Source organism: Equus quagga, chromosome 5 (genome assembly GCF_021613505.1).
Source record: "Equus quagga isolate Etosha38 chromosome 5, UCLA_HA_Equagga_1.0, whole genome shotgun sequence".
Taxonomy (NCBI): Eukaryota; Metazoa; Chordata; class Mammalia; order Perissodactyla; family Equidae; genus Equus; species Equus quagga.
In genome coordinates this window covers 6,556,878-6,581,892 of record NC_060271.1, presented here as the reverse complement: position 1 = coordinate 6,581,892, position 25,015 = coordinate 6,556,878, and the positions used below count along the sequence as shown (strand labels likewise).

Here is a 25,015-nt window from a genome sequence, read left to right as displayed (position 1 = left end):
TGAATAGGACGATTTTATTCTTTTTTATGGCTGAGTAGTAGTCCATTGTATATATATACCATATCTTCTTTATCCAGTTATCTGATGGGTGCTTAGGTTGCTTCCACGTCTTGGCTAGTGTAAATAATGCTGTGATGAACATTGGGGTACATGGGACTTTTGGAATTGCTGATTACAAGCTCTTTGGTTAGGTACCCAGTAGTGGAATGGCTGGGTCATATGGTATCTCTGTTTTTAATTTTTTGAGAAATCTCCATACTGTTTTCCATAATGGCTGCACCAGTTTGCATTCCCACCAGCAGTGTATGAGGGATCCTTTTTCTCCACAACTTCTCCAACATTTGTCACTTTTTGTTTTGGTTATTTTTGCCATTCTAATGGGTGTAAGATGATATCTTAGTGTACATTTCATTTGCATTTCCCTGATGATCAGTGATGATGAGCATCTTTTTATGTGCTTATTGGCCATCCGTATATCTTCTTTGGAGAAATGTCTGTTCATGTCTCCTGCCCATTTTTTGATCAGCTTGTTTGATTTTTTTTGTTGTTGAGTTGTTTGAGTTCCTTACATATGATGGAGATTAATCCTTTGTCGGATATATGATTTGCAAATATCTTTTCCCAATCAGTGGGTTGTTTTTTTGTTTCAACCCTTTTTTCCCTTTTCTTGAAGAAGCTCTTTAGTCTGATGAAGTCCAACTTGTTTAAACTTACCTTGTTTCCCTTCTGTGAGAAGACATGGTGTCCAAAAAGATCCTTTTATTACTGATCTCAAAGAGTGTACTGCCTATATTTTCTTTTAGAAGCCTTATGGTTTCAGGTCTTACCTTTGGGTCTTTGATCCGTTTTGAGTTTATTTTTGTGAATGGTGAAAAAGAAGATTCATTCTTTTACATATGGCTTTCCAGTTTTCCCAGCACCATTTGTCGAAAAGACTTTCTTTTCTCCGTTGTAACTTCTCCTTTTCATTTCTGATTTTATTTGAACCTTCTCCCTTTTTTTCTTAGTGAGTCTAGCTAAAGATTTGTCAATTCTAGGGGCCAGCCTGGTAACGCAGTGGTCAAGTTCACACGTTCTGCTTCTCGGTGTCCCAGGGTTCACCGGTTCCTATCCTGGGTGCAGACATGGCACCACTTGACAAAAGACATGCTGTGGTAGGGTCCCATGTATAAAGTAGACGAAGATGGGCACAGATGTTAGCTCAGGGCCAGTCTTCCTCAGTAAAAAGAGAAGGATTGGCAGTAGTTAGCTCAGGGCTAATCTTCCTCAAAAAAAAAAAAAAAAAGATTTTGTCAATTCTGTTTATCTTTTCAAAGAACCAGCTCTTAGTTACAGTGATCTTCTCTGTTGTCTTTTTAGTCTCTATTTCATTTATTTTCACTCTGATTTTTATTATTTCCTTCCTTCTGCTGACTTTGGGCTTCATTTGTTCCTTTTTTCTAGTTCCTCTAGGTGTAATGTTAGATTGCTTGAGATTTTTCTTGTTTTTTGAGATAGGCCTGTATTGCTCTAAATTTTCTTCTTATTACTGCTTTTGCTGCATCTCATAGATTTTGGTATGTCATATTTCCATTTTCATTTGTTTTCAGGTAATGTTTGATTTCTCCTTTGATTTCTTTGGTAACCCAGTAATTGTTAAGTAGCACGTTGTTTAGACTCCACATAGTTGTGATTTTTCCAGCTTTCTTCTTGTAGTTGATTTCTAGTTTCATACTATTGTGGTTGGAAAAGATGCTTGATATGATTTCACTTTTCTTAAATTTATTGAAACTTGTTTTGTGTCTCATCGTATGGTCTATCTTTGAGAATGTTCCATGTGCACTTTAGAAGAAATTATTCTGCTTTTGGATGGAATATTCTATATATATCTGTTAATTCCATCTGGTCTACCATTTCATTTAAGGCTAATGTTGACTTTCTTTCTGAACGATCTATCCATTGACATAAATAGATGTTAAAGTCCCATACTTTTATTGTATTGCTGTCAATTTCTCCCTTTAGGTCTGTTAATAATTGCTGTATATATTTTAGTGCTCCTATGTTAGGTCCATATATATTAATAAATGTTATGTCTTGATAGATTGTCTCCTTTATTCTTATATAACTTTTATCTTTGTCTCTTTGTACTGTTTTTTGGCTTTAAGTCTATTTTGTCTGATGAGTATGGTTACACCTGCTCTCTTTTGGCTGCCATTTTCTTGGGGTGTCATCTTCTACCCCTTGACTTTGATCTTGTGTTTATCTTTAGAGCTGACATGAATGTCCTGGAGGCAGCATATAGTTGGGTCTTGTTTTATAATCCATCCGGTCACTTTGTGTCTCTTGATTGGTGAATTCAGTCCATTTACATTAGGGTGATTGTTGATATATGAGGACCTCCTCCTGCCATTTTATCTTTTTTGTTTGTTGGTTGTTCTGTCTCTCCATTGTTTCTTTTTCCTTGTGTTTCTGTCTGCCATTTCAGTTTAGTTGTCTATGATGTTTTTCTTAGTTTCCTTTTTTTTATGTTTTGTTTCTGCTCTAGATATTTGTTTTGTGATTACCACGAGGTTTATATAAAACGTCTTAGATAAAATAGTCCTTTTTCTGCTCATAGCATCTCATCTCCATTTGCTTATACAGGTTCCATCCTTTTTCCCTTCCCTTTTTACGTTTTTGTTGTCACAATTTATCCCTTTTTGTGTTTTGACTTCAATACCATGTTGAAGTAGCTGTAGTTATTTTTAATGCTTTTCCCCCCCTTTAACCTTTATGCTATAATTGTTTAACAACCTGTTCTGATATAGAATTGCAATTTTTCTGATTCTGTCTATTTATCACCTTACTCAAAATTTTGTGTACTTTTCCCTTTGTGTTTCTAGTAGGAGAGCTCTTTTCAGGAGTTCTTGTAAGGCAGATCTAGTTGTGTTGAACTCCCTCAGCTTTTGTTTGCATATGAAAGCCTTTATTTCTCCTTTATATCTTGAAAGATAACTTTGCTGGATAGAGTATTCTTTGCTGGCAGTTTTTTTCTTTCAGTATTTTGAGTATGTCATTCCAGTCTGTCCTGGCCTGTAGAGTTTCTGCTAAGAAATCTGCTGATAGCCCAGTGGAAGTTCCATTTTAGGTTACTGTCTTTGTTTCCCTGGCTGCCTTTAAAATTCTTTTGATATCATTGACATTTTACAGTTTTTATATAATGTGTCTTGGAGAAGGTCTTTTGTGGTGTGATAATTAGATGTTCTGTTGCTTTTGTGGACTTGTATATCCGTTTCAATTCCGAGGTTTGGGAAGTTCTCCACTATCTCTCTTTAAATAAGTTCTCTTTTCCCTTGTCCGTCTCTTTTCTTCTTCTGGGATACCCATTATCCATATGTTGCCCTTTCCAGTGGTGTAGGATAGTTCCCTTAGAGTTTCTTCATTTTTCAAAAGTCTTAGTTCTCTCTCCTCTTCTACCTGAATGATTTCTAGGTTTGTGTATTTGAGTTTGCTGATTCTCTCTTCTAAATGGTCTGCTCTATTTCCAGTGCTTTCTAAGGCATTCTTCATCTCATTTATTGAGTTATCCCACTCCGAATTTTTGTTTATTTGGTAGAGTTTTAATCTCTTTAGTGAAGTATTCTTTCTATTCATTAATTTTATTCCTAAGCTCATTGTGCTGCCTTTATGAGTTTTCTTGTAACTTGGTGAGTTTTTTCATGACAGCTATTTTGAATTCTCTATCAGTTAAATCCCAGCCTTCCATGACTTTAAGTTTGGTTTCTGGAGAATTGTCATTTTCTTTTTGTGATACTGTATTACCGTGGTTTGTTTGTGGTGCTTGCTGGTTGTTCCTCTGCCACCGCATTTGACATAGCAAACACCTTTCTTATTTAGGTAAACCTTTGTTTACTTCAATTCTAACAGTTCAATAGATTGGTAATTTGAGGCCTTCTTTTCTTTTTCAGTACATAACTCTATAGCACAAGGTTCTGGCTCTTCTTACCTGAACTGCCTCTGGCTGTATTTGAGAGTGCACTTTCCACCCTCCCCCACCTCTGCAAGAGATGTCACCAGTGCCCTTATCTGTGCTTGTGCCTCCAGGGTTGCCAGTGCCTTGCTGCAGTTACTAGCATCGCCACTGGGGACACTGGAATGGTGGGTGCCTCTGCCACGGTGGGGGGAGGGGAAGAATTGGTATGAAGCTGGAGTCACTTGTATCTCTACTGTGTCCAGGTTTTTTGGGTTTCTGGGTGCCACCATAGCTGGAGGGACCAGAGTTGCAACCTCCACTGCTGCTGCCGCCCAGTTGCCTGTGGCTGTTGGTGTCACTGTGACAGGGAGGCCAGAGTTGCGCGTACCACCTCTGCTGCTGCAGAGTTGCCTGGGGCTGCGAGCTCAGCTGCCATGGCAGGGGAAGGAGGATCGTGGGCATGGTTTGTACTGTTTCCCCAGTTCCCCCATCCTCTATGTTCCAGTCCGCCCACCTTCAGATGTGTAAATGTGTGGATCTCTGCAGTGTCCTGTTGTGTTGGGCAAAGGAACCAGTGTTGTGTTGCTGATGTTTTACTAGTTGTGGATCGAAGGGGAGAGAAAAAGGGAGCATCTCATGCTGTATGGTGCTGTTGTCACCCCTGGGTTCTTTCGGCATATACTGAAAAGTGGAATTGCTGAATCATATGGTAATTTTATTAGTTCTTTGAGGAACTGCCATACTGTGTTTTCCAAAGCACCTATGTAATTTTACATTACCAACAATAGTACACAAGCATTCTAAATTTTCACATCCTCATCAACACTTACCATTTTCTGTTTTTTTTAAATAGTAGCCATCCTAATGGCTGTGAGGTGATATCTCATTGAAGTTTTGATTTGCAATTTCCATACTAATCAGTGACATAGAGGGTGTTTTCATGAGCTTATTAGCCATTCATATGTCATCTTTATAGAAACGTTTATTCAAGTACTTTGCCTACTTTTGAATCGAATTATTTGTTGTTGAGTTATAGAAGTTCTCTGTATATTCTGGATATTAATCTTATCAGATATGTGATATACTTGTTTTTTCCATTCTATGGGTTGCTTTTTTTCATCTGTTGGTAACTGTCTTTTGATGCAGAAATTTAAAAAATTTTTCTTAAGTCTGAATTGTCTATTTTTTTTGTGGCATGTGTCTGTGGTGTCATATCCAATAAGTCATTGCCAAATCCAGTGTTGTGAAGTTTTTGTACTATGTTTTCTTGTAAGAGTTTTATAGTTTTAGGTCTTTGATCCATTTTATGTTAATTTTTGTATATGGTATTAAGTACAGGTCCACAACTTTGTTCTTATTGCATGTGGATATCCACTTTTCTCAGCATGATTTTTTGAAAAGACTGTCTTTTCCTCCACTGAATGATCTTGGCACTCTTGCCAAAAATCATTTGATCATATATGCAAGGGATATTTTTTGGCTTCCTGTTCTATTTCATTGGTCTATATGTCTTTCTTTATGTTAGTACCACACTGTTTTGATTCCTGTAGCTTTGCAGTAAGTTTTGAAATCAGGAAGTGTGAGTCTTCCAGTTTTGTTCTTTTTCAAGATTGTTTTGTGTATTTGGCCTCCTTTGGGATTTTGTAAGAATTTAGGATGGGTTTTTCTATCTCTCTCTTTTTTTTTTTTCACTTTTCATTGGGATTATGATAGTTTACAACCTTGTGAAATTTCAGTTGTACATCATTGTTTGTCCGTCATGTTGTAGGTGCACCACTTCACCCTTTGTGCCAACCCCCCTTTCCCTTGGTAACCACTAATTTGTTCTCTCTGTCTACCTGTTTAACTTCAACGTATGAGTGGAGTCATACAGAGATTGTCTTTCTCTATCTAGCTTATTTCACTTAACATAATACCCTCAAGATCCATCCATGTTGTAAATAGGACGATTTTACCCTTTTTTATGGCTGAGTAGTGTTCTATCATGTATATATACACCACATCTTCTTTATCCAATCATCAGTTGATGGGCACTTAGGTTGCTTCCACTTCTTGGCTATTGTAAATAATGCTGCAATGAACATTGGGGTACATGGGACTTTTGGAATTGCTGATTTCAAGCTCTTTGGTTAGGTACCCAGTAGTGGGATGGCTGGGTCATATGGTATTTCTATTTGTAATTTTTTGAGAAGTCTCCATACTGTTTTCCACACTGGCTGCACCAGTTTGCATTCCCACCAGCAGTGTATGAGGGATCCTTTCTCTCCACAACCTCTCCAACATTTGTCACTTTTTGTTTTGGTTATTTTTGCCATTCTAACGGGTGTAAGATGATATCTTAGTGTACATTGATTTGCATTTCCCTGATGATCAGTGATGATGAACATCTTTTCATGTGCTTATTGGCCATCCATATATCTTCTTTGGAGAAATGTCTATTCATGTCTCCTGCCCATTTTTTGATCAGCCTGTTTGATTTTTTTTGTTGTTGAGTTGTGTGAGTTCTCTAAATAGTATGGAGATTAACCCTTTGTCGGATATATGATTTGCAAATATTTTTTCCCAATTAGTGGGGTTTTTTTTTGTTTCAATCCTGTTTTCCCTTGCCTTGAAGAAGCTCTTTAGTCTGATGAAGTCCCATTTGTTTATTCTTCCTGTTGTTTCCCTTGTCTGAGAAATAAAGATCTTTTAAAAATTTTTCCTTCTTCTCCCTAAAGCCTGCCAGTACACAGTTGTATATTTTAATTGTGGGTTCTTCCAGTTGTGGCATGTGGGATGCCACCTCAGCGTGGCCTGATGAGCAGCACTAGGTCCGCGCCAAGGATCTGAACTGCCGAAACCCTGGGCCACCGAAGCAGAGCTCGCAAACTTAACCACTTGGCCACAGGGCCAGCCTCTGGGTTTTTCTATTCCTGCAAAAAACATCACTGGGTGTTTGGTAGAGATTGCATTAGATAATATAGATCAATTTGAGTAGTTTTGGCATCTTAAGTCTTTTAATACATGACCATGTGTTTCTGTTTATTTATGTCTCCTTTCATTTCTTTCAGCAGTGTTTTATAGTTTTCATTGTACAAGTCTTTAACCCCCTTGGTTAATTCCTAAGTACTTTATTATTGTAAATGAAATTGTTTCATAATTTCCTTTTCAGGTTGTTCATTGTCACTGCGTAGAAGTTCAACTTATTTTTATATTCTGCAACTTGGCTGAATTCATTTATTTCTTCTAACAGGTTTTTGTGTGTGTGGAATCTCTAGAGTTTTGTTTTGTTTTTTTAAGATTTTATTTTTCTTTTTTCTCCCCAAAGTCCCCTGGTCCATGGTTGTATATTTTTAGTTGTGAGTCCTTCTAGTTGTGGCATGTGGGACGCCACCTCACCATGGCTTGCTGAGGAGTGCCATGTCCGCATCCAGGATTTGAACCAGTGAAACCCTGGGCCGCCGAAGCGGACTGCGCGAACTTAACCACTCAGCTATGGGGCCGGCCCCCCCGACTTCCATTTTTGTTAAACTTTGAGAAGGCTTGGTATTAATTCCTTAACTATTTGGCAGAATTTACTAGTGAAGCCATCAAATCCAAGGCTTTTCTTTGTTGGGGGATTTTTGATTCCTGATCCAGTCTCCTTACTAGCAACGGATCTATTTAAGTTTTCTATTTCTTCATAATTTAGTCTTGTTAGGTCTTATGTTTCCAGAAATTTGTCCATTTCACCTAGGTCATCTAATGTGTTGGGGTATAATTGTTAATAATACTCTCTTAGAATTCTTTTTTTTTTTTTCGGGGCCGGCCCAGTGGCTCAGCAACTAAGTGCACATGTTCTGCTTCGGCAGCCCGTGGTTCACTAGTTTGGATCCTGGTGCGGATGTTGCACCACTTGGCAAGCCATGCTGTGGCAGGCATCTCACATGTAAAATAGAGGAAGATGGGCACAGATGCTAGCTCAAGGCCAGTCTTCCTCAGCAAAAAGAGGAGGATTGGCAGATGTTAGCTCAGGGCTAGTCTTCCAGAAAAAAAAAAAGTGTTCCTTTTTTGTCTTTCTGTGGAATTGGTAGTAATGTCCCCAGTTTCATTTCAGGTTTTAGTATTTTGAGTCCTCTTTTTATTTTTCTTTATTCCATCTAGATAAAGGTTTGTTAATTTTGGTGATTTGTTCAAAGAACCAACTTTTGGTTTCGTTAATTTTCTCTATTATTTTTCTGTTTCATCAATCTCTGTTCTAATCATTATTTCCTTCTTTCTGCTAGCTTTGGGTTTAGTTTGTTCAGTTTTTCTTCTTTAAGTAGTAAAGATAAGTGTTGATTTGAGATCTTTTTTGTTGTTGTTGAGGAAGATTTGCCCTGTGCTAACATCTGTTGTCAACCTTCCTCTTTTTTTTGCTTGAGGAAGATTCGCTGTGAACTAACCACTGTGCTAATCACTCTCTTTTGTATGTGGGTTGCTGCCACAACATGGCCACCAATGAGTGGTGTAGGTCCACACCCCGTAACCGAACCTGGGTCGCTGAAATGGAGCATGCCAAACTTAACCACTAGGACATGGGGCTAGCCTCTCTGAGATCTTTTCTTTTAATGTAAGCTTTTATAGCTATAAATTTACCTCTTAGCACTACTTTCACTGCATCGCTCAAGTTTTGTTAGGTTGTCTTTTTATTTTCATTCATCTGTAAATATTTTGTAATGTCCATTGTGACTACTTCTTTGATCCTTTGATTGAGTATGTTGTTTGACTTCCGTACATTTGCGAATTCTCTAGTTTTACTTCTGCTATTTCTAACTTCATCTCATAGTGTAAAAAAAGAATACTTTGCATGATATCTGTCTTTTTAAGTCTATTGAGACTTCATTTGTGGCCTGACATATGGTCTGTCCTAGAAAATGTCCCATGGTATACTTGAAAAAATGTGTGCTGTTACTGTTGTCTCTGTTTGTAGATCTCGTTGTTTTATTGTGTTATTTTAAGTCAGCTGTTTCCTTACTTGTGTCTGGTTGTTCTAGCCATTATTGAGAGTGGGTTATTCAAGTCTCCATTATTGTAGAAATGTCTGTTTCTCTCTTCAATTCTGTCAGTTTTTGCATCATACATTTTGATGGTCTGTCAATTGGTACATAAGTGTTTGTAGTTATTTTATCTTCTTACTGTACTGAACCTTTTAGTAATACATAACGCCCTACTTTGTGTCTTGTAACCTCTTTTGATTATTTTGTTTGATATTAGTGTAGTTATATCTGCTCTTTTCGTTACGTTTGCATGGAATATCTTTTCCATCCTTCATTTTACTTTCCATATAGCTGTGTCTTTGGATCTAAAGTAATTCCTGTAGGCACAATATATAGGTGATTCATGTGTTTTTATTCGTTCTTCCAGTCTTTGTCTTTAAATTGTAGAGTTTAATCCCTTTCCATTTAAAGTGATTACCAATAAGGGCGACTTCTGTCATTTTGCTCTTTGGTTTCTGTGTGCTTTGTAGCTTTTTCCCTCTCATTTCCTGCATTACTATTTTATTTTTTTGTTTAGCTGATTCTTTTGTAGTGAAATGTTTAAATTATTTATTTTTGTGTATATTCTGTAGGTAATCTCTTTGTGGTTACCGTGGGGATTACGTCTCACATCCTGAAGTTATAACACTCCAATTTGAATTTATAGCAGTTTAACTTTGATAACAAAAAATTGTTCCTTTACATCTCTGACCCCACCCCTTTTAATTGATCGTGTCCCAAAAGTACATCATTATACATTGTCGGCCTCAAAGCATAAAGTAATAATTCTGTTTAAAGCATTTGTCCCTTACTTTATGTAGAAAACAAAATTTGGAGTTACACACCAGAGTTATAAAAACACTAGCTTTTTATAGTAATAATTTTTCTTAATGTATTACTTAAATCATGTAGAAAACAAAAAGTGGAGTTACAAACCAATTTTAAAATATCACTAGCTTTTGTAATTTCTCATGCGCTCACCTTTATTGAGACCATTGTTTCGTCATGGCTTCTTGTAGCTGTCTAGTGCTGCTTCACTTCACCCTGCAGGACTCCTTTGAGCATTTCTTGAGGGGCAGGTCTAGTGGTAGTAAATTTCCTCAGCTTTTGTTTATCTGGGAATGTCTTGATTTCTCCAGCATTTCCCCCCCCCCCCCCAAAGTTTTCTCCTTTCTTGGGGGGTGGAGGGGAAGATTAGCCCTAAGCTAACATCTGCTGCCAATCCTCCTCTTTTTGCTGAGGAAGACTGGCCCTGAGCCAACGTCCATGCCCATCTTCCTCTACTTTATATGTGTGACGCCTACCACAGCATGGCTTGCCAAGCAGTGGCATGTCTGCAGCCAGCATCCAAACTGGTGAAACATGGGCTGCCGAAGCATGACATGCACACTTAACCACTATGCCACTGGGCTGGCCCCTCTCCAGCAGTTTTGAAGGATGATTTTGCTGGATATAGGATTCTTGGTTTAAGTTTTCTTCTTTTAACACTTTGAATGTATTGGCACATATGTCTTCTGGCCTGTGAAGTTTCTCATGGGAAATCTGCATATAATCTTATTGAGGATCCGTTGTATGTGATGATTTAGTTCTCTCTTGCTGCTTCCGTGATTCTGTCTTTGTCTTTGGCCTTTGAAAGTCTCTTGGTGTGAGTCTTCTGAGTTCGTCTTAATTGGAGTTCTTTGATTTCCTTGGATGTCTATATTCACGTCTTTCATCAAATTTGAGAAATTCTTGGTCATTTTTTCTTCAAATATTCTCTCTGCCCCTTTCTCTCTCAGTGTGTGTGTTGGTTTTCTTAATGGTATCCCACAGGCTCCTTAGGCTCTGTTCACTTCTTTTCAGTGTTTTGTTTTCCATTCCTCTACTCCATAAAATCCTTTGTCCTATCGTCATGTCCATTGATTCTTTCTTCTGCCTGTTCACATCTGCCTTTGAATCCCTGTAGTGAATTTTCTTTTTTCTTTTTTAAGATTTTATTTTTTTCCTTTTTCTCCCCAAAGCCCCCTGGTACATAGTTGTATATTCTTCGCTGTGGGTCCTTCTAGTTGTGGCATGTGGGACGCTGCCTCAACGTGGTTTGATGAGCAGTGCCATGTCTGCACCCAGGATTCGAACCGACGAAACACTGGGCCGCCTGCAGCAGAGCGCGTGAACTTAACCACTCGGCCACGGGGCCAACCTCTCTAGGGAATTTTCAATTTAACTTATGCTTCTTAGCTCCAGAATTTCTTTGGATTTTTTTAGGTTTTCTGTCTTTATTTTTCTCTTTGTTCATACATCGTTTTCTTCCTTTATGTCTTCCTTTAGTTCTCTGAACATCTTTAAGACAGTTCTTGTGAAGTCTTTGTCTAGTAGATCTGCCATGAGGTCTTTTACAGGGACACTTTCTCTTGCTCCCCCCCCCCACCCCCAATAATGGGCCATACTTTGCTATTCCTTTGTATGCTTTGTGATTTTTTTGTTGAAAACTGGACATTTGAAACCAATAATTTGGCAACTCTGGAAATCATATTCTCTCCCTTCTGTAGGGTTTGCTGTTTTGGTTTTTTGATCTGTGCTGAGGATGAGCCTGAGGTATAAACTTTAATGTCTTTTTGGGCCTTTTCTGAGCCTTTTTGGGGGCATGTGCAGTTGCTGTGGAATTTTCTGTGTATATGCAGTTGTTTTGCATGTCTTAGTTTTTAATGTCTGGCTCCTCAAATGGGAAAAAGAGTAAAATGAAGATGGGAGGTGAGGTGGGGAGGGACGCTGGTCCTTTAAATCTACTGGAAGTTACTTTAGCTGGAGGGAGAGGAGCTTTGAACAATTGGAGAGGTGCAACAACAGTGGCTGCCCACCTCTTTGTCTGCACCTGGCATCAGAAGCAGCAATTAGCGATGAGAATACAGATCCCCTGTATTTGTAGGAGAGAGTCTTTGTCTCCACCATGGCTCCCACAAGCTAAGTGCAAGCTGATCTAGGAGTACATGCTAGTTGCTGGGGGTTGGGAGGTGGATGGCTGCTATGTGCTAAGAGTTGAAATTGATGGAAGTGAACCACAATTTACTGTCCAAGCTTTCCCCTGGAAATTGCAAGGCTTTAGTAAACTCCAATTAATAAACTGTATTTCAACATAGTTGCGTTAGACAGATTCTCCAAGTTGCTTATTGTCTAGGTTGGGAGAAAGATCTGTAATTAAATACATTAAATGCTCACTGTCTGTTGTCAAAGTTTCTCCAGTTCTCTCGTGATTGTATGAAACTTATCCTCCAGTAGATTTTTCAGGAAGGGGACTTGTATCCATATTCTCTAAGTTCTTATTATTCAATCTTTTATAACTTTGATATTTGAAGTATAGCTTGGCTGCATATAAACTCCTTTGTTTACCCTTTTCTTTCCCTGTTTCTTGAAAATGCGTCTCCACGGTTGCCTTGCTTTGTATATTGCTTATTAAGTCTGATGACAATCTAATTCTCTGTGTCACTTATTTGGTTTTGTTATGTGGGGGCCCTGAAGGTTTTTTCTTTAGATTCACTCCTTGTGCTGTGATGTGTCTCAGACTTGATCTGGGGCAGTTGTCCCAGGTCTTGGGTGAAGTCTTTCAGTGTCATGATTTAAGGCTTTTTTTATTTCTGGAAAGTTTTCCTTTGATTGTAATTTTATTTTTCCCCCAGAAACTTCAAATATATGTATGTTGGATCTCTGTCTTTTTCCATATCATCACTTGATCCAGATCCTTTTTACTTTCTTTTTTTAAGTTTCCTTCTCTTGTTTCTTTTCTTTCATTTATTCCCCTTACTAAATTATTATTCAAATCTTTCCTTCCCTGGGTACCTTATAAATTAGTTTTTATATTTGATATGATTTTTTCTTTGAGTTTAATCACCCCTTGTTTCATCTTTTTGTTGAAGGTATTTTTGCATATCCCAAAATGCTTGTTGAAAATATTTAATGTGTTTTAAAGTGCTGTATTACAATTTTCTTCTGATTTGTTGTTGGTTTATAGGAAGAATTTTTCTCAGCTGAAATGTGTAGATTTACTTTTTAAAAAAATTTCTTATAATAGCTTTATCTGGACTCAGTTTGAATCTTTTTATTTCTTGGCATTTAATTGACAGGGTTCTTGAATCAAAAGCACTCTCCTATCAATGCAGTCTTGTGAGATTTCTTTAGTGCACGGTGGATCATGTTACTAGTCAGGGCGGAGTGGAGAAGGGGTTTTTTTTTTTTTTTTTTTTTTCATTTTTCATGATCTTGTGTTTTACCCCTTATTTCCTTCTTTTCCTTCATTGGCCAGGAATGCTAAAAAGTGGTTAGATTTAGTTTTATTTCCATTCCTTGTTGATTTTATTGTTTGGATCAGGAGGGTACCATTATCTTCCAGACTCCAAGTCTATATATACACTTTGAAATTAGTACTTCCAGCAGCAGCAAGGAAGAATTATATTAATATTAAACAATAGTAAAATACTATTACTGGAAAAGATCAACTGCTTTTTCTTTCATTTTAGTTAGTTTGTGGCCCTTTCCTGTCTTTTATTGCCACATTTATCCTGCACGAGTACTTAGAAGACATATACAGTTATGGGTATTCATTGTTTAAAAATTTAAGTATTTTCCAATTTTAGTTGAGGTCTTATCTGTAATATAGTTGTAGGGACATGGTATTTGAATTTGCCTCCACCTCTTTCTTGGTTTGCCACTTCTCCTCTCCAGACCCATTGTAAAAATGAGGTTGAGGAGAACATTTTCCTGTTAGAATTATGATTGAATGAGAACAACTTTGTAAAGCACCTGAAACATTTACTTGAACACCTACTATTGTTTCAAACACTTAAGACCCCACCCTGTTGGTAACAACGTCTTTGTTTTTTAGGTTGCTGGAGGAGTCAGTATGAGTCAGATTTCAGAAGCACTGAGCCGATACAAGAATAGGTCATGTTTTATGCAGGAGGCCCTCTACAGGCTCTTCACGGAGACGTTTTCAATGCAGGTAACCATGCCTGCTCTTTTAAAGGTAATCACTCCTCAGAAGGGTGGGTTTTATTATTACTTTCTTACTTGGTTCAGTTAAAGTTTTTCATCAAACACACTGAATACAATAACTCACATGCCTTATTCTACAGTGAGAATAACTGCCCTCATGAAGAATGGAAAACAGTGCTAGTTAGGCTTAAGTGCTAGATTCTCTCTCATTGTGAGCATCTGAATCAGTTTAAGTCATCTGATTATTTGAATTTGGTCTGAGATGGGGATAATAGGACCATTGCATTATTTTGCTTAAAACAGGACTTAGTAATCTATAAACGTGAATTCACTTTGCTGTAAATGTTTCTTGTTTATTCATTTACTCTTTAAAATCTGACATCTGGTTTTCTGAAGGAAAACAACAATGTTGTCCATAATCAGAACAGAACAAAATAATAATTGAAGTTGCCAAATTTACCATTTAAAGTATTTTGTGAATAAAGTAAAATTACCGGTATTGATGAGGCTAAACTTTGGTTTACAGAAGGATGAATTTAACTGTAATTGGAAGTATTAAGTGGTTTGAGAAAAGAAAATTATGATTATATAAAATTAAATATAACGTGAAACTGAAGTCTTAAAGTCACCTTGTCTTTATTATTTGTAATTCTTTCCAGTTCCTTAAAAATATCGCTGTTTCCAGGGCCAGCCCTGTGGCTGAGTGGTTAAGTTCATGCGCTCTGCTTCGGCAGCTCAGGGTTTCGCCGGTTCGGATTCTGGGTGTATATGTGGCACCCCTCATCAGGCCATACTGAGTGGCCTCCCACATAGCACAACCAGAAGGACCTACAACTAGAATATACAACTATATACTAGGGGGCTTTGGGGAGAAGAAGAGAGGAAAAAAAAGATTGGCAACAGATGTCAGCTCAGGTGCCAATCTTTAAAATATATATATATATATAGCTATTTTTATGCCATAGGTAATTAGGTTGATTGATTGATTGATTGATTTCTGCTTTATCTCCCCAAATCCCGTCTGGTACATAGTTGTATATCTTAGTTGCAGGTCCTTCTAGTTGTGGCATGTGGGACGCTGCCTCAACGTGACCTGATGAGCGGTGCCATGTCTGTGCCTGGGATCCGAACCAGCGAAACCCTGGGCCGCCGCAGCAGAGTGGGCGAACTTAACCACTCAGCCACGGGGCCGGCCCCAGGTTTATTCATAACTTAAAAGCAATACTGTATAGAGGGGCCAGCCCGGTGGCGCAGTGGTTAAGTGTGCACGTTCCGCTTCAGTGGCCGGGGTTCGCCTGTTCGGATCCTGGCTGCGGACATGGCACCGCTTGGCAAGCCATGCTGTGGTAGGCGTCCCACATATAAAGTAGAGGAAGATGGGCATGGATGTTAGCTCAGGGCCAGTCTTCCTCAGCAAAAAGAGGAGGATTGGCAGCAGTTAGCTCAGGGCTAATCTTCCGAAAAAAAAAAAAAAAAAACCACTACATAGAGAAAAAACTCTGGTCCTTTGTTTCCCATCTGTAATGAGGAGATTAAATTAGATGTCCTGAAAAATCCTTTCATTTCTTAAGAGTCTGTAATTTTTGAAAATCATGTTTCTTTTAGTTTCAGCATTTTAAGTTGTGGATGATGGCGATCCAATGAAATCCTAAGTGCAGTTTAGCAAGAAAGGAAAAGTCATTTTGCATGGTAGAAGTCTCTTAGGTCTTTGTTTAGGCTCCATGAGTTCATGCACCTGTCAGAGTGAGGGACTGTGGTCTCTTAAAATCACAGCTCATGCAAGTATCAGCTGACTGGTGTCTGAGGTCGGTAAGCATGGTTATTCCTATTTGATAGAACAAATCACATCGCCCCTTAATGTTAGGGGAGATGTAGTCTCAGCTAGTATAATACCTTCATTTTATATTTGTGTTCTAGGTCTTCCATAGTCTGTCTTCTAATTACCTTTCTAATGTTATATTCTCCCACTTTTCATATTCTTTCAAATTCAGATTTTTCCCTCTTCTTTGGCTGGATTCATCCCATCCTTTTGTCCACCTGATGTGTTTTTCCTTATCACATTTCCCTTCCCTAGGAATCCCCTCTTCATTCCACCTCCACCTCCTTCTGTCTATATCCTATCTGAGACCCTGCCTAAATGAGCTCTGAATGAAGCCTTTTGATTCCATACTAGAAATGATTGCTTCCTCCGTAACTTCTTTAGGCAGCACTTTGTTTATACCTTTTTATGGTGCTTTTTTCCATTTCCATGTTTTGACATCCCTCACAATGTTACTTGTTTACATACCTTATTTCTCTCTCAAGGCTTTATGCTAAGGAATAGGGTGCAGGTAACTCATGTTTGTGTCCTCTCCAGTGCTTATCACAGTGCCTCCTGTGGAGTGAGGCTCACTAAATGATTATGAAATCACAGATGAGGAAACGGAGGTCCAGAGAAGGGAAATGACTTGCCTAGTCTCACAGCTAGTCAATGGCAACATTTGGATTGGAAGGTATTGCCGATATACTAAAATATATGCTGAGGATAGGGAAAATATTTTATTTTCTGACCCAGAGCAAAATATTTTTCTAACTAACACAAAAATAAGATGGTATAAAGAATGCTGATGTTGTCATATGCCACTAAAAACAAGTTCATCTTCAGCTTGTGGCTATAGGAATGAGGAATCATCCATTGGATCTGCCAGTGCAGTTCACAGCCAGTGCATGCGCCCTCAACCTAACCCGCCAAGGCCTGGCCAGGGGGATGCCTGTTCGTCTGTTGTCAGAGGTCACCTGTCTACTTTTCAAGGCTCTGAAAAATTTCCCCCATTGTCAGCAGGTAATTTGAACACTTGACTATGCTTCTTACTTCAGGCCAAATATATGCAAAATATGTATTATTTAGTTCTGATTTTACATTCTACCTGAGAGAGAAAAAGAGAAGGAGAGAGACAATAGATACGGAAGTCATGTTTGTTGTAGAAAAAATAGGAAATATGGATAAGCAATAGGGTTTACATTTTTTTAAATTTCTCAGAAGCCAGTTGCCTAGAAACATCTGCTATTAGCACTTTGGTACATCTCTGTAGTCTTAACATCTTATGTGAAAATTGAGTTGAATGATAGTTCTAAATATAAAAGCTAAGTCCGTAAAACTTGTAGAAGAAAAATAGAAAAAAATGTTTGTGACCTCCAGGTAGCACAGTTCCTTAGGATGCTAAAAGCATACGTCATAAAAGAAAAATGGTAAAGTAGAGTTCATCAAAATTGAAAGCTTCTGCTCACAAACACACATAGACAAAAACATTAAAAAATGAAAAGGTAAACCATGGGCTGGGAAAAATGTTCATTTTCTATATGCGACAGAGGACTTTTATCGAGAATATAAAGAACTCTTCACTCAGTAAGCCAAGACAAACCAATTTTTTAAAAAGGCAAAAGATTTGAATAGACATTTCACCAGAGAAAATATGCAGATGACAAATGAGCACATGACAAGATGCTCAGTATCTTTAGTCTCCAGGGAAACGCAAATTAAAATCTCAGTGAGGTACCACTGCATACCTAGATACCACTATACACCCCCTAGATTGGTTGAAATTAAAAGACTGACAATACCAAGTGTTGACAAGTGTGTGGAGCAACTGAAATTCTCATATCTTGATAGTAAGAATGTAAAATGATAAAATCACCAGTTCAACAGTCTAGTAGTTTTAAAGAAACTTAAAGCTAAACTTAAGGTTTCTTAAAGTTAGACATATGCCTTCCATGCTACCCAGTCATTCTGGTCTCAGAGAAGTGAAATCACATATCCATATAGAGACTAATATATGAGTGTTCATAGTATCTTACATAATCCCCCCAAACTGAAAACTTCCCAGAAGTCCAACAATAGGTAAATAGACAAATTGATATATTCATGTAAGGAAATGCCCTCTGGCAATACAAGGAATGAAGTACTGATAGATGCAATGTGGATGAATCTCAAACACATGTGCTGAGTGAAATAAGCCAGACACAAAAGAGTAGATGTTGTATGATGCCATTTATGTGAAACCTTAGAAAAGACTATTCTGTAATGACAGTGTCATTTTCTGGGGCTCTAGTTTGCAAGGTCAGGATTGACTGGAAGGGGATGCAGTAGAACTCTTTGGTGGGATGATGGAAGTATCTTTTATCTTGATTGTGGCGATGGTGAGTGGTAGTGGTTATACAACTGTATAAATTTGTCAAATCTAATTTAAGTGTGTACTTAGAATGGAAATTGATTTTAAAAAATACAGTAAGGAAGGGACTGGCCCCATGGCATAGTGGTTAAGTTTGGTGCGCTCTGCTTCAGCAGCCTGGGTTCGCATGTTTGGATCCTGGGCATGCACCTACACCACTTGTCAGCCATGCCGTGGTGGTGGCCCACATAGAAAAAAATAGAGGAAGACTGGCACAGATGTTAGCTCAGGGGTAATCTTCTTCAAGGACGAAAAAAAGAAGAGGAAGATTGGCAACAGATACTAGCTCAGGGCAAACCTTTCTCAACAACAACAACAAAAAATACAATAAAGAAGGTGATCCTCATTTAAAAAAAATTATACTTCCACTTTCTCTTGAAAAGTTGGAAGATCATTCTCAGTTCAGTCTTAATTCCTACATGGCAATTGTCAGTTGGAGCTAACAACTCCTCCAATAAAAGGGCATGAATTCTTCAGCCTGCCATGATTCCTACTACTCTCCTGTTGTTTCATACTCAGCTCTCTTCACTTGTTTATGTTACTGCCTAATTCCTGTTGGCATTTGCTGCCCCTGCCTCATATAGTATACTTTTGTCTTACTGGTTTACTCATCGCCTTTCAAAGAGGTATTGTATTTTCTATTCCCCTGGCTTTCCCAGGAGCCCTTCTCTCTTTCTTTACTATCTGTAAAGGACCTGTTCAACTCCTGCCGATCTTAGGTAGACTGTAGAAGCTCTGTCACAGAGTTAGTTACGAGATATCTGTTAAGGACGTTTGTCTTTCACTGTATGGGCTTCAGCTGATTGACTTGGACTGACATACTGGCCAGCTACTCTCCACAAAGATCCTTCTAGGGTTCAGGGGGAGGAGACCTGCTCTTTGCCAAAAAAGGGGAAGATTGTTCTTTAGGGAAAAGTGAATGTGACAGAGTTTATTACTAAGATTAAGTGAAGAACTTGGAGAGGGCCAGGTATACAGTGAGATTTCAATAAGAAAAGTTTATTGGTAGCACCTTCCAAATGCTTAGAACCTTTATTTAGAATGGAGTATACATTTACTGAAAATTGTTTTTCTTTATTCCCTTAAAGTTACAGAAGAATTGTCTTCTCTCCTTAACCAATTCGAGGATTCTTGTGGATGTCCCATTTGACAGGCAAGTATGAAACTTGGTCATCTGGTTTTGGAGTCTTGATCAGTGTTACTCTGAGCATTGTTAGTTTTTGGGTATTAGGTTGGCAAGGGTTTGATTAAGGCTGGGGTAGGGTGTTTGGGGAGAATGCTCTGTTGAGCCTCTTCCAGAAATGTGATTGCAAGTGGGTGCTCAGAACATGGGCTCCAGAGTCAAACATTAAACTTAGATTCCAGTTCTAGCCTTTCCATTATCTTTGTGCATAAATTTTCTTATTTGTAAAATAGTGACTTTTTGGAGATTAGATATGATAATGTTAGTAAAGTACTTATCACAGTGCCCAGCTTAAGAAGTCAAGGCTGTTCTAAACATTAGTCATTCTTTTTATTATTTTATTGATTGTAATTTTAAAAAAAATCATTATCCTAGACTCCAGAGGGATTCCTCTTAGATGGCTTTGTAACTCCCTAATTCATGAGTTTAAAACATTTATCATAGTTGCTGACATGAGCACAGGCTGACATGAACAAAGGCTGTGATTTGTGGGTGCAGGGTTGTAGGCCAAGCCATTCTCAAATCTAATTGAATTGTGTATTTAAAATGGGAGTTGACTTTTATTTTATTTATTTATTTTTAAAGATTTTATTTTTTCCTTTTTCTCCCTAAAACCCCCCAGTACATAGTTGTGTATTTTTAGTTGTGGGTCCTTCTAGTTGTGACATGTGGGACGCCACCTCAGCATGGCTTGATGAACCATGCCATGTCCATGCCCAGGATCCGAACCGGCAAAACCCTAGGCCAGCAGAGCATGAGAACTTAACCACTCGGCCATGGGGCTAGCCCCGGGAGTTGACTTTTAAAAACACAGTGAGAAGGTGGTCTTCCTTATTTAAAAAAAATCTATATTTCCACCTTCTCTTGAAAAGTAGGAGGGTCTTTCTCAGTTCAATCTTCATTCCTGCATAGTGATCATGAGTTGGAGCTGAGTAACTGACCCTATAAAAGGTCGTGAGTTCTCTCTAGCTAAGTGATTTGTTTGCTGTGGCATTTTAGCACTAACTACAATTCAGATTACAACTTACCTCTCTCTCAGGGAGCTTCTTTCCTTTTTCAGACCCATCATAGTAGAAACTGAATGCTAAAAAAGTAAGTCTTTCTTAGATCTGTCCATCTTTCTTTGAATCCTGCGCATTTTGCTCACGTTGTTTGCATGTTCTCTCCTTCAGATCGTCTCTTTTGCCAGATGCTCTTGGCTTTCATAGCTGAGGCTTCTAGTCCAAGACTGTTTTCGTTACAGGATTTGTTGGGGAGGCTAAGTGACTTCTCTCCTCATATACAATTTCACAAACTTTATTGTGAGAAAAATACTGCTTTTCAGGTACGATGCTGCAAAGTTTGTTATGAGATGGCTCTGTAAGCATGAGAACCCCAAAATGCAGACAATGGCGGTGAGCGTCATCTCAATTCTAGCCCTGCAGGTATGTGATTGCTGAGGCAAGGTGTCTCCCTCCTTGGTCTTGCTGGGGCCGCGATGGAGGCCTAACATTGCACCCTCGCCTGTTTGTTTACAGCTCTCTCCCGAGGAAGCCACACAACTTCAGGAAGAGCTCTTCATAGCAGTGAAAGTAGGTTCATCATCACTTTTATAACCTTTCTTTTCCTGCTTTTTTTTTTTTCTCGCCAAATCTCCCCCCCTCCCCCTTACGTAGTTGTGTATTTTAGTTGTGGCTCCTTCTAGTTGTGGCATGTGGGACGCTGCCTCAGCATGGCTTGATGAGCGGTGCCGTGTCCGCACCCAGGATCTGAACCGGAGTGGTTCAGCCACAGGGCCAGCCCTATAACCCTTCTTTTAAATAAAAGTAGGTTATGAACCTAGTTTAAGAAAATCAAATCATTCTAAAAGGCCTGTAAAATGAAAAATCTGTAAGACCTGCTCCCCAGAAGGAACTACTTTCTACTCTTGCAGCTGTTTCTTCTGGTATTTACCACCACATCTCTGAATAAAATGCTTATAACTGCGATTTCTTGATTTATCAGTTTTAGATGTCTGGTGATTCTGCTGCTGTGGTAAATAAGAACCTGGCTCTCCTTCATATAGCTCTACAGATTGTCTCCTTCTCCAACCCCTAGCTGATTATCACAATTTTTAATAAATCAGTAATCAGTATTTACATTATGATTATGCTAACATTGCTTACTGAAAAATGTACATCGTTTTATTTTGCACTTGTCTTATTTTGAGAGAAGACTTGAGCCATTCTTTTTTTTTTTTTTTTTTAAAGATTTTATTTTTTTCCTTTTTCTCCCCAAAGTCCCCCGGTACATAGTTGTATATTCTTCATTGTGGGTCCTTCTAGTTGTGGCATGTGGGACGCTGCCTCAGCATGGTTTGATGAGCAGTGCCATGTCCGCGCCCAGGATTCGAACCAACGAAACACTGGGCCGCCTGCAGCAGAGCACACAAACTTAACCACTCAGCCACGGGGCCAGCCCTTGAGCCATCCTTTCTTTTAAATAAATTATATTTTCTGTGAGAATATTTTGGCCTTTACATGTTTTTCTTTTGGGTTGCTGGCTTTTTTCTAATTTATAAGATTTTTTTAATATATTAAGGAAATGAGCCTTTGACCATGATATGAGATGCATGTATTTTTCCCCAATTGTCTGTTTTTACTTTGTTTACGGAATGTTTTGCTGTGCAGTAATTTTTTAATTTTTATATGGTTGAAGTTATTTTCTTTTGTGCCTCTAGGATTGATGGCACACTTTGAAAGTATCTCCCTACTCCATGGAGTATTTTTTTAAATTTCTCAATTTTTTTTTTACCCTTGGTTTCTTTTTTCTTTCTTTTAACATGTAAGTATTTGGTTTACTTGGGGTTTTTTTGGTTTTGTTTTGTTTTGAGATTTCGGGGTCTTTTTTTTCCCTCAGTGTCTGCTCAGTTGCCTCTTTCCTATTATTGAATGATTTATCTTTTCTCTACTGTTATGCCTTGCCACCTTTATCATATATTGAATTCACATATATAATTGCATCTATTTCTGGACTTTATTCTCTTCCATGAATTTGTATGTCTATTTACATGCTGTCACAGTTTTTATTTATTGACTTTATAAATCCTTTAATAGTTAAGACCTTTCCTTGGATTTTTTTCAGTTTTTTGTCTGTTTGGTTTTTCTGTGTGAACACAAAAAGCCCTGTTTTCTTTGGGAGTATGTTAAATTTATAGATTGGCTTAGAAGAATTGACATCTCTGTGACGTTGATTTTTCCTATCTGAGAAGAGCATATGTTATTCCATTTATTCAGTCTTTCCTGTCCCCCAGAAGTATGTAGATGTTTTCTTCATGTTGATATTGTATACTTCTTACATTTATTCTTAAGGCGTTTACCTTTTGCATGTTGTTATAAGTGGAATCTTATGAGTATTTGGTCTTGAGCCAGTAGGTTTAGAGGGTAAAAATCGAGAGTGAATTTGAATGTGTTAATTTCTGAGATGCTTGAGATATCAAGTAGACAACTTGATATCAGAGGAGTGGACAGGGCTAGAGAGATCATTTGAGTCACTAGTTCTGATATGGGATGCAAACACTTGGAAAATGTGGAGTATATATAGAGAGAAGAAAAGGGCTACAATACTATGTGGGAAGAGAAAGAGGAGACAGGAAAGGAGATAGGGAAGGAACATCCAAAACGAGTTAGAAAACCAAGCGAGACTGGTGTCTTAGAATCCAAGAGAAATATTTGAGAGAAATTGGGCAGTTATGTGAGATGCTATTGAGTGATTGAGATGAGTGGTTTTGAGTGTGTTAACCACCAGATTTGGCAAGATGGAAATCATTAGTCATCTTATGTTATCATAGTAGAGTAGTGGGACAAAACCTGGTTGGAGTACAAAGATGAGCAAATGGGAGGTGAGAAATGGAGATAACTTTTTGATATATTTTATTTATTTATTTGTTTGTTTGTTTCTTCTCCCCAAAGCCCCCTAGTACATAGTTGTATATTCTAGTTGTAGATCCTTCTAGTTCTGCTGTGTGGGATGCCGTCTCAGCATGGCTTTGAGTGCTGCTAGGTCTGTGCTCAGTATCCTAACTGGCGAAACCCTGGGCCGCCGAAGCCGAGTGTGCAAACCTAACCACTCGGCCACCGGGCTGGCCCCTGATGAGTAGGCAGAGAAATAAAGATATTATGTGGAGCCAGTAGTTTATTTTTCCAAGTGGGTTACATTAAGATGTGTTTTATGGCCATGAAAATAATTCTGAAACAGGAAAAAGTGATGGCATAGACAAGACAGAGGGATGTAATTTTGGTGCCATATCTTTGTGTGTATACAGGAATTGTCTATAGAATAGAAGTAAAGATGTTTGCTTTTGATTGGAGCAGAAAGGAAGGCAAAGTACAATGATGCAAATGCGAGTAGGTTGGTAGATTTTGTTAGGAAGAATAGCTATAGTTCTCAGTGAAAAATTAGATGAAGTCATTAAATGAGAGGAGTAAAAAGATGGTAGCTAAAGTTTGAGGAGAGAGAATTGTGAAATAGTAGACTTTGGAGCAAATTCCTTGAGCTATAATACAGTAGGATTGCCAGGTATGGTTGAATGCCCCTTTGAGATTTTTGGCAGATATTGGAAGTGCAACTCGAGCACAGCCTTTAGGAGTATTCAGATGTTTGGGGGTGGTCATGAAGTGTGGTTTAGGTAAGGGAGTAGTTTTGCCAAGATGATGTGGTGGAGGAACATTGAAGTTGCTGGGAACGGTAGCAGGAGTACGTGGAGAGAGAGAGAGATTGATATTGGTATAGAGACCAGGTACTGAAAATACATGGAGGACAGAGTAGCACACTGTAGTCCTTGGAGAAACAGTTTTAGCTAGTGGTACCAAAAGTTCAGGGTTTCGATTAAAACAACAGGTTCAACCACTAGCCGTAAGACCTTAGATAATTTACTTATCTCTTCTCTGCCTCAGACTCTTCATCTGAAACGCTGGTATCTCCTGGAAAACACACCGCTGTCAGAGGAGTAATATTTGTTTGGCAGTTACATTGAGTGTCATTAAGATAAAATATGTAAAGCCTCTGACCATGGGTCTGGCCAGAGTCGTCGTTACTTTTAGGGTCTGCCTCACTTCCTCTGCTCCCTCCCTTGTCTTGCCACCACACACCTATTGGCTGTCTGGATGATTGTTACAGTGTTGTGTGCCACTTTTATATTCTCCTCTTGGTTTTCACAGCTATATTTTTGTGATGAATTCTCTTGATACATTCTCTCTTGGTTGGGTAAAATATTTGAGGTGGTCTCATTCCTCCTGAAGCCAAGCCTGGTGGTCTAGTAGTTAAGATTTGGTGTTCTCACTGCTGCGGTCTGGGTTCATTTCTCAGTCAGGAAACCATAGCACCTGTCTATCTGTTGTCACATTGTGGCAGCTGCTTGAAAGCTATCTGCCAGTCTTGTAAATACCAGCAGGGTCACCCTTGGCGGCAGGTTTCAGCAGAGCGTCTAGACTAAGACAGACCAAGAAGAAAGACCTGGCCCCACCCACTTCTGAAAAAATTGGCCATGAAAACCCTATGAATACCATGGTCTGATATAGCACTGGAATGTGAGAAGATGGCACAAAAATACTGAGCAGGGTCCTGCTCTGCTGTTCGCAGGGTCACTAGGAGTCAGAATGGAGTTGAGGGCACTGACAACAGCATTCTTCCTGAAAATAGATGTAGTCTGATTTGTTTAGTGCTGATATATTTTATGTATCTTTTCATTAGCTGGTTCAGTGAAAATTGGCTATCTTTTACCTCCTACATGTCA

The 25,015-nt window shown here is 38.6% G+C and overlaps 1 protein-coding gene across 1 annotated transcript in view; it reads left to right on the top strand.

The window, feature by feature from the left end:
* The window catches only part of ZYG11A (zyg-11 family member A, cell cycle regulator), a 74,631-nt gene that overhangs the window by 38,402 nt on the left and 11,214 nt on the right, over positions 1–25,015 (top strand). The window contains exons 4-8 of the mRNA XM_046660451.1: positions 13,763–13,903; positions 16,517–16,693; positions 19,169–19,233; positions 20,588–20,687; positions 20,781–20,834. Coding sequence (XP_046516407.1) covers positions 13,763–13,903; positions 16,517–16,693; positions 19,169–19,233; positions 20,588–20,687; positions 20,781–20,834 — 537 coding nt within the window. The remainder of the gene's footprint in view (positions 1–13,762; positions 13,904–16,516; positions 16,694–19,168; positions 19,234–20,587; positions 20,688–20,780; positions 20,835–25,015) is intronic.